This window comes from Sitophilus oryzae, unplaced genomic scaffold (genome assembly GCF_002938485.1).
Source record: "Sitophilus oryzae breed Bouriz unplaced genomic scaffold, Soryzae_2.0 scaffold_1396_pilon_pilon, whole genome shotgun sequence".
Lineage (NCBI taxonomy): Eukaryota > Metazoa > Arthropoda > Insecta > Coleoptera > Curculionidae > Sitophilus > Sitophilus oryzae.
In genome coordinates this window covers 9,841,761-9,851,998 of record NW_022146055.1, presented here as the reverse complement: position 1 = coordinate 9,851,998, position 10,238 = coordinate 9,841,761, and the positions used below count along the sequence as shown (strand labels likewise).

The 10,238-nt window shown below is 27.7% G+C and overlaps 1 protein-coding gene across 1 annotated transcript; it reads right to left on the bottom strand.

Moving 5' to 3' along the window:
• Window positions 1-278: 278 nt before the first annotated feature.
• On the bottom strand, window positions 279-9,465 carry LOC115876098. The gene is made up of 3 exons (XM_030891799.1): window positions 9,332-9,465; window positions 9,194-9,264; window positions 279-801 (listed from the first exon to the last, which is right to left on the bottom strand). The coding sequence occupies exons 1-3, from the start codon at window positions 9,377-9,379 to the stop codon at window positions 555-557; spliced, it is 366 nt and encodes a 121-aa protein (XP_030747659.1). The 5' UTR covers window positions 9,380-9,465; the 3' UTR covers window positions 279-554.
• Between the last annotated feature and the right edge of the window lie 773 nt (window positions 9,466-10,238).

Here is a 10,238-nt window from a genome sequence, read left to right as displayed (position 1 = left end):
ATATCAAATAAAAAACCTGGAATCTATTTGAAGCCATAAGATATCATTATATTTATAGAGTTTTACGATACATACCACTTTCTTATGAATATCTACCTAAGGTTTATCTAAAGGTATCTTATACGAAGTGGTTTAAAGGTAGCAGAATAATACTAAAAACAACTTTTAAAACAGACTTTAATAAATATATAACCTGTATACATTTTTTAGAATTTAATTAATATAATAATTTAAAAAAATCTTAAAAACAATAAAAAATACATATTTTGTGTATTATAAGTTAGATAAAAATGAATTAATAGAAAGATACAAAAATATCATACATTACAAAACAAAATTTTATAAAAATATATGACAGTAGAAATATCCACAAATTAACTACTGCTACAATTATAGCTAAAGCAATGAAAAAAATTAATGAAAGATAGCGATGCATATAGAATAATATACATTCAAAAAAGAAATGATACTTTCTTAAAAATAACAAATGCGATATTATTAAATATATAAAATGTGTATAACTAGGTAAATTATAATATTAAAATACAAACTACTTAAAAAGAATTGGGTAGATTGCTATGTTTAAACACCTTCGGCACATCGTCAACGACAGATATTTTGGAATTGTAATTCGGCAAGAGTTCCAATAAATCTTGAATCTGGTTCCCGATATCTTTATGCTTCCCTTGTTCAATTTTGTTGAGCGCTATTTTTGAAGAAGTATATCCTGTATTCACCAGCTTGTGAATGAAGGATAAAATGGCATCTTCGGCTGGTTTAAGAGCGTGCTCAAGCTCGGGACTAAAAATAAATAAAATTAAGTAATCTGCAAAAATTCATGTCTTAAGGCTCAATGTCTAAATATAACTGAACAATTCTCACAGAACTGAAATATCCATTGACTTGCAAACTAATACCTAAAACTAGTATTATTAATGGTCTGATTGTAAAACAATCAGATTATATTTTTTATACAGGGTGAATTTTAAATAAGTGCAAATATTATCAGGGCTGGTAGATCTCGATAAAAGAAACAGAAGAATATTTTCTCTTTGCCGTTTTTCAAATAAGTCTAAAATAACCGAGTTAGTTTACTTTGAAAATTTAAAACAAAAATGATTTTTTGGTTAAATTTTGAGAAACACTGGAGCTTTTCTGAGTCTTCTTTCTTGTGAATTTAATATACTCCCCATGTTGCTATATTATCAAGAAATTGTGTTTTTTAACTAAAAACTAAATTTCCAAAAAATATTTCAGAACAAATTTTTCAAAAAAAAATTTTTTTTTGGATCGTATGGTAGTACATAGAGATTATCATTTTGTAAAAACAACAACTATGTTTAAAAGCATTTAATAAACAGCAAATCGAGTAGCAAATTAAATACAAAAGCAAGAAAATATACATGCTTTACTCCAATTCAATTATTGTGTCCGCACGAATATTTTTGAAAATAATAATAAACAAATTACCTTTTGTTTTACGTACAACAATAGATAGGTATATGCAATGCATTCCATAATTTTTAAAAGTATCTACGTATGGATAATATATTTTGATTTGAAAGTAATTTTAATGTTATTGTTTCTTACTTATACTGTTTAATATTAAATATTTTTAAGGAGATACGAGTACATCGAGTAGTAGCAAAATCTGAAAAATTCCATCTCACCATTATTATTAACTACTACTTCATTTAATTGTCATTCAATTAATGCTTGAAATTTATTTTGTATACCTACCATAATATTATAGTAAAATGTTACTATGAGCTTTAATTCAAATATATAAGTAATAAAATACAAAATTGTTTTCTTCCTAAATAACTTTTTTACGAATTTCAGAAAACTAGACTTATTTTCCTTTAAAAAAATGTTATACTTTTTAAGATTGTCTGTATACACTTATACCGGGATTCCCAGGCTGGGCGTGCATTAGAAGTTTCTAGAGAACTACAATATCTAGATCGGAGATTTTCTGCACATCATTGTTGTACAACAAGATCTATCGATTAAAAATATTTTCAATATGACGGCACTTCCGAAAATACCGGAAGTTGACAGCAACTTTCTTATTTTAAATGGGTGCCCCCATTTTTTTATTACATACTTAAGTCCCTGTAAAATTTTTTGAATTTTGATAGCAAACACTCTATACCTAACATTAACCGTTTTTGAGAAAAAAATATTTAACATTTTTGGACGAAAAATGAATCTTGAATCTAAAAAATACAACTTATAACATTTCCTATAATAGATATATCTTTACAGTTACCTGAAAGTATGTCCTGAATAAACGGAGTTTTGCAGAGTTCTCAGTTGGAGGCAAATTAGCTAAACTAAAGGTAGTCTTAAGGGCTTGTCTTGATGTAATTCTATTGTATAGAGTTTATCTTAGATGGTCAATATGTTTAATATAGCTTGGGCAGTGATATAGCTTTAAAAGATAATTTAATCCTGACTGAAACAAGTCATCTTTGTTAGCATTTTTTTTTTAAATATGTCGAGGTATTGACAAAGATTGTCATCTTTTTTCAGTATCGATAGGCACATTTTTGACTTGTTTCAGTCAGGATTAAATTGTCTTTTGAGACTGTATCACTGTCCAAGCTATATTAAACATATGAACCATCTGAGAATCCCTTAAGATCACCTTTAATTTAGCTAATTTGCCTTCAACTGAGAACTCTGCAAAACTCCATTTACTCAGGACATAGATTGGACATATCTAGGACATATCTATTATAGGAAATGTTATAAGTTGTATTTTTTAGATTCAAGAATGGATTAGTTAGATCCTTTACAATATGGACAAGTTAGATCCTTTACAATATGGATGGAAGAAAGATCAAAAAGGCAATCTAACATCTATTCAATCAACATGTGGCGTCTCCTCACCTATTAAAATTAATTTTTTGCAATTGCAAAGATCAGTCCTCTAAAAATTGCTCTTGTAGAAAACTGGGTCTTGCATATTCTTCAGGGTGTGGTCAGTTGCACGAACTTTTGTATTTTAGTTGAGGCTAAAATGACGCTCAGAATGACGTCATAGCAGATTTTATTTAATAATTTTAATTTAATAAAAAAAATTTAACAATAATTTTATTTAATAAATAATATTTACACGTTATTTTTAATTGTTTTAATGCTTAAATTTATACTTGGTATATCTATATTAACACATTACTGTTAACGCAAAAATTATAACTGATTGGTTTAAAAAAACTAGAAAATTTATAAAATGTATAGTAAAAAATTGCTCTATCTCTATTACTATTTATTTTAGAGTGTATGTAAAGTGTATGAGTAAAATGAAAAGTTTTTGACATATTTAACATTTTGACCAAATTGGAATTTACCCTGTACAGCCTAATATGCAGTTAAAAAACTATTGTACTTTCAATTAAATAAAAACTTGACCCAAAACGTTATACAGGGTGAGACAAGATAATATTGAACATTGGCCATATTTAAAAGCCAGTTACTCTTATATTTTAAATGGCACACCCAGTATAATCTTCCGACATTAAATGGGGAACTCATATCTCTTTAAAATACCATTAAGATTTTCTTTCTCTCAAACAAAAAATTTCCTAGATATTTTCATTTTCATAATTTAGTGTCAGTAGATCTTTATTATTTGATAAAATCTAGGTGGCTGTGATATGCCCGACGTTACTTTAACATAGCTGTCAAATTATTTTAACTTTAACAACTACTTATCATTTTGTGTCAGTTAAAACAAAAAAATCTCAGAAATTTGCTGATACGAATCTATTAACTGATGACTGCAATGTACAGGGGCATCATTTTAAGTGTCTCACTCAATTTACAATTTTCCTGGATTCTATTTTAAGATAGTAAAGAGATATTTTAATATAATTTTTAGCAAGGATGTCGATTTTTTATATGATTTTTTTTAAAACGTCAATTTTGACAGGTACAGCGACTAACTTTTGTATTCTAGAAGCTAGAGATGGCCGACGCACCATTTTATAATGTACTCAATATAAAAAAAAACACTCAGAAAAACAGCAAAAATAATGTAAATCATCATTCAAAAGCTAATGTATTCGGTATAAAATCCTAACTACATTACATCTTAAGCTTGATTCTCATGCGTCTGTTATCCGTTGATGGCCCAACGTCATAGCTTTTGTCATATTACTTTTGTCATATCTGATTGGTCATAGCTTTTTCGCGCCACTTTTAATCCGTAAATTATTTAATCCATATTAGTATTTTAATACCTGTCAAAAAAATTTTTATAACCTAAAAGTCAAATTTAGTGATTACCACAGCCACTGTGCTGTTTCACTAGTGAAATAAAAAAAGTGGGTTTCCATTTGAAAAAAATGATTTATGATAATTTTTTAATCGCTCAATTCCATGACAGCTACCGCCATTATTATATAACATTTGAGCAATTTAATTTTTGAAGTAGATAGTCACATGTCTTCTCTTTATGTCACAGTGGCTGTAGTAATCAATAAATTTGACTGTTAGGCTATACAAATTTTTTTGACAAGTAGTTTTTTCGTTCAAAAATTTTAAATATGTTTTTTTTCTCAAAAACGCTTAATGCTAGATATAGAGTGTTTGATATCAAAATTCATAAAACTTTCCAGAGAATTTAAGTATGTAATTGTTCTCTAGAAACTTCTAGTGCACGCTCAGCCTGGGACACCCTGTATAAAACAATATACCGGATTAAAACAAAATCGTTAACTTCATTTAATTGTTTTTCTAGAATAAATGTTATAGTTAAATACGATATACCGTATGATCGAAAAAAAACGGCGTCCAGTTATGATAAAATGAGAAATGATCATCGACGACAATTCACATATAAATTTACATATAAAATGACAGCGATCTCCGTTTTTTTTCAATCATATTGTATTATAGTTAATCAAAATTCACATTTTTCTTCAAAAACACCGTAATGGCTTGTCATGATTGTTTCTATAATTTATTCAACGTCAAGATGCACGACGCAAACATGAGGCATGCACCTGAAGAGTAATACTACAGTGATATAATACTGTATGTATGATTGACAAAAAACGACGTCAAAGACAACTGGGGAATCACAATCAATGATAATTTTGGCGAGGTCAGTTTCTAGACGTCATTGACTAAAAATTGACATAAAACTAATAACACTAATTATAGAAATAAAAAAAAGCAAAAAAAATTCACCACTAAAAAATAAAGAAGAGTACGGGCCAAGTAAGTGACGTGTAGGACCTCGCCAAAATTATCATCGATTATCATTCCCCTGCCGCCTTTGACGCCGTTTTTTTTAGATCGGATGGTAAGGGTATGGTACTACAGTAATAAAATTCATTATTACTTACTGTAGCATTACTATTCACGTCCGTGCTTCATGTGTTAGTATGCGTTAGATACATTTTTGTGTTAAATAATATATACCGGGTGGTGCATCGTCGCTGGAAACATAGGAAATAGCATGCAAATTTTTAATTGCCGAGTGTTAATTTTACAGCGATGTTGTAAACATCAGGGTTTTTAAAGGTCTACGTATGCTGAATACACATGACAAATTTGAGCAATTTTGGACAAGCCGATTTTAAATAATTTAAGAAACTCTGGATCTATTTTTAAATTAAAACTGAACAGCTAACAATGCAAAATCAGACAAATGCCAACGTAATTTTAGTTGTCAATCTATGATTTTATCATTGTCAAATGTAATTTGTTGTGCTGTCTAGACTACTAGGGTATGGGTATAGTACTACGCTTAGTGCATAGATAAAAGAAAATAATCTACTATTAAGATAGATATGAAACTTAATAGTAAAATTTTGGGTCAAAGCGCCCCTCCATGTTTTTAGTGGAGACTACGTTTAACCCAGCGCCTTCGCCTTTTCTGCTGTAAATGTTTTTTATGTTTATATTTCAATTCAAAGGATTTATTTTTAAAGTTACACTGATATATTAGTATATCAGAGTAACTTTAATAAAACATAAGAATATATATATTTTACAATTTATTTTTTTATTTATTTTACAGAGTTTCATGTAAATGATCGTAAGTCGACTGGCTATCTAATGAATAGACCGAGATTTATAGATTTTAAAGCGAACGAAAAAAAATCAAACAACGAATACATACCATATATTTTCTTTTATCTAAGATACATACCTTATCGTCTTTTGGAAACACGTACATTTTTGCATTTTTGTTAGTTTCTTTGCAAGATGCAACGCAACAAGAAAACACCATTTTTACAGTTAATAAATAATAAAACTATTTCTGACTATGATATTTAAAATTTAGATAGATAGAAAATTAAAAAACAAACTTTAACAAGTATTTGCAAACGCAGGCCCAAATTCAATAAAAATCAAAATTTTTCCTGCGAAAATCAGGCTTTTTTCACTGAAAAGGTATTTTTCATGTATTTTTTGATTTATCAGCAGTCATTGTCAAGTTGACAATATACAGGGTGTTTTTGAATTAGTCTAAAAAATTTTTGGGGTGATTCCTCATGTGTTCTTAAAACAATTTTTATATAACCATTGGGTCTAAAGTACTTCCTTTCTGATCTACAGGGTGTTAAAAATTTAAAAAAATCGATTTTTTTGCTTAACATAAATGGTACTAATATATACATGACTGACCATCCTTTTTCAACAAAACTGATCTTTTGAGTTTTTCTTGTTCATCAAACGGTTGTCGAGAAAAAAATAAATATACTTATTGAGAGCCCGTCTTAATTCGTTTTCTAACGATTTTTTATTTTTTAGATTAATTAGGAAACACCCTGTATATCCATATAACAGGCAACCAAATAAACTAGTAACCTCTAAAAATTATTTTGCCTACCACTAGCGACATACCGTGTTTTTAGTGCGTACTAAATTATTTTATCAAAATTTCACCATATAAGTTTCCAGGCTATGGCTTAGTGTCCCCCGAAATGTATTTTAAAAACCTATTATTTAGAAAATACAATTTGGCATTGACAGAATTATAGGCATGACAACTTAAGTTACGTTGGCATTTGCCTGATTTGGCATTGTTACCTGTTCAATTTTAATTTAATAGTAGATGCAGATTTTCTTAAATTACTTAAAATCGGATAATTACCAAACCAAACCAAAAACTGTTCAAATCTGGCATGTGTATTCATCATTAGCAGACCTCTAAAAACCTATTTACGACTTAGCTGTAAAATTAATAGGGGAGCCAATATTTGGCTGGTTCCAAATTTGCATGGGATTTTCTATGTTCCCAGCGATGATGTACCACCCGGTAGATAAGTTTCTTTAAGTATTACCACAGAACAGATACAAATTGTATGTAATTGTATGTAATTTGTATCTGTTCTGTGGTATTACTTCATAATAGTTCATAATATACAGGGTTGTTCACCACATACGACACGGAGTATTGTAGCTAAATGATTAGATTTTTACAAATTATAAGTTTTGGGTTCGTTGAAGGACTATTAGAGCTACAATTTAAAAATATTTTTACAAGTACAAAGTGTCCCAAATAAATAAAAAATATCAAAGTTGTATTTTTTTAAATGGAACACCCTGTATATTATTACATTTTTAGTTTCTACGATTAAAATAAAGGTAAATTTGATTAAGGTTTATTACACTTAAAACTTATCGTTTTTGAAATATTTTCAATTTTGTGAAATTGCAGAAAAAATTTTAAGGCTTCATTTCTCCAAGGGTATCAAAGTTTTTAATACTAAATATTTACTGAAGTTTATTTATTGATCAGTTATTGTGTTGCAATAGTAAAAATTATAATACCCTATACAGAGTGTCTGAAATTTTATTTTAAATTATTTCCAGCTTTAAACGGCAATAACTTGTTTAATTTAAATGGAACGCCCTGTATAATTTAGGAGAATCAGATGCACAATTTAATTGTCTATCAAATTGTATTATACCACTTTTTATCTATCCCTTCAAGTTTTCGTAGAAAATGCATTTTCTTATAATTTAGACCTCATTTATCAATATACCCATGGGATATTGACATTTTCGATTGTTTTTAAAGCAACAAATCTACAAAATGTACAGGCTAGTAATATTATCGGTTTTAGTAAAATGATAATATTACTTGCCCATTTGCAAAAAGAGAATTACGAGGAGAATTATTTAAATCTTTGTAAAAGAGTATACCATTAATTAAATATACCACCATTATTTTCGCCCAAATACTAATTAATTACATACTTAATTATGTTCGTTAATAAATTATTCTAAATCAATGTGGATTTGAATCAGAAGTCAATATAATAATAAGTTATGAAAATGAATGTAGGTATCTGTTGTTATAAATAAGCATTTGTCAAAAAATGAAATCATTTTTAAGGTGTTAGTTTTTACCCCACTGTCTAATACACATACAAAATTCAGTTTTTTTAGTATTTGGAGCAATTATTATTAATCAACGCAAACAGTCAATTAATGTAGTTTGAATACTGGAATCATATTAATTGGTCCCCTTTAACAAATATTTAAACAGTTTTTTTTATTTTTTAATAAAATAAACAAACTATATCGACAATATTAATTATTAAAATGCATTTTCTACGGAAACTTGAAGAGATAAGTAAAAAATGGTATAATACAATTTGATAGACAATTAAATTGTGCATCTGATTCTCATAAAATATACAGAGTGTTCCATTTAAATTAAACAAGTTATTGCCGTTTAAAGCTAGTAATTATTTAAAATAAAATTTCAGACACTCTGTATAGGGTATTATAATTTTTACTATTGCAACACAATAACTGATCAATAAATAAACTTCAGTAAATATTTAGTATTAAAAACTTTGATACCCTTGGAGAAATGAAGCCTTAAAATTTTTACTGCTATTTCACAAAATTGAAAATATTTCAAAAACGATAAGTTTTAAGTGTAATAAACCTTTATCAAATTTACCTTTATTTTAATCGTAGAAACTAAAAATGTAATAATATACAGGGTGTCCCATTTAAAAAAATACAACTTTGATATTTTTTATTTATTTGGGACAATCTGTATCTTGTAAAAATATTTTTAAATTGTAGCTCTAATAGTCCTTCAACGAACCCAAAACTTACAATTTGTAAAAATCTAATCGTTTAGCTACAACACTTTGTGTCGTATGTGGTGAACAACCCTATATAAAATATAATAAAAAAATATTGTTATTACCTTATACTGGATCCCTCAAATGAATCTTCTAATGAAGTGGAAGATATAGTTTTGCCATCAATTACAAGCAACTACAAAATTAAATAAGACCATAATGTATTTATCACTATTTTACAAATAAACAAATAAAATATATACCATGTAAGAAACAGATAGCACCATTAATACAGATGACGGGTAAATCATTTTGTATGCGTTATATTCACAAAAGTTCTAGCAGAAGCAAAATAATACTTACATTTATATATGTGCATGTCTTACATACACTATATGTTTCTAAATAACAATATAAAACATGCAACAATTACATCAATTAACAAAATGATTAGCCTCGCAAAAATGCCCCATGAAGCAAATTTTACAAACTCAAGGCTGTAAATGCTATGTTTGTATTAACTTCTGATAATAACAAAGTTTGATAGGTATTATATAGGACAGAATAAAAGAAGTTTATGGTATCGATAATTGTTTACATAATCATCAACAATAATTTTGATATTAGGTATAATGAAAGAATATTCAAAATCCTTTAATACTTGATGTTTTTGTAATAATTATTGTTTGTAAACAATAATTTTAGAGCTAAAATAAGAATTACAATGTAGATAAATGCAAAATAACTAAATAATATAAGAATTCAACTATAACATACTCGGTTAATTTAATGTTAGTAATTATTCTAATGCATTTAATTTGATGGTGTAAAATACCAACAAATTAAAAATGTAAGTTTAATTAGAGTCATTTATTATGAGAGTATATATATTTATATATGTTATTGTACTGCGTATAATATATTATTCTTTGATACTACCGGTAGGCCTGGATGGTAACCAGACATATTTACATTAAGTAACTAGGAAAATAAATTATTGATATACCTTAATAAATTTTGAAACCCCCAAAAAAAAATTCAAATAGTTTTCAGTAGCCAAGATATTCTGCGTTTCTTTGGTATAATAACTCATTTTAGTTTATAATATTTGAGTTTAAGTCCCTAAACTACTCTCCGTAATCACCAGATTTAACTCTCCTTGATCGAGTG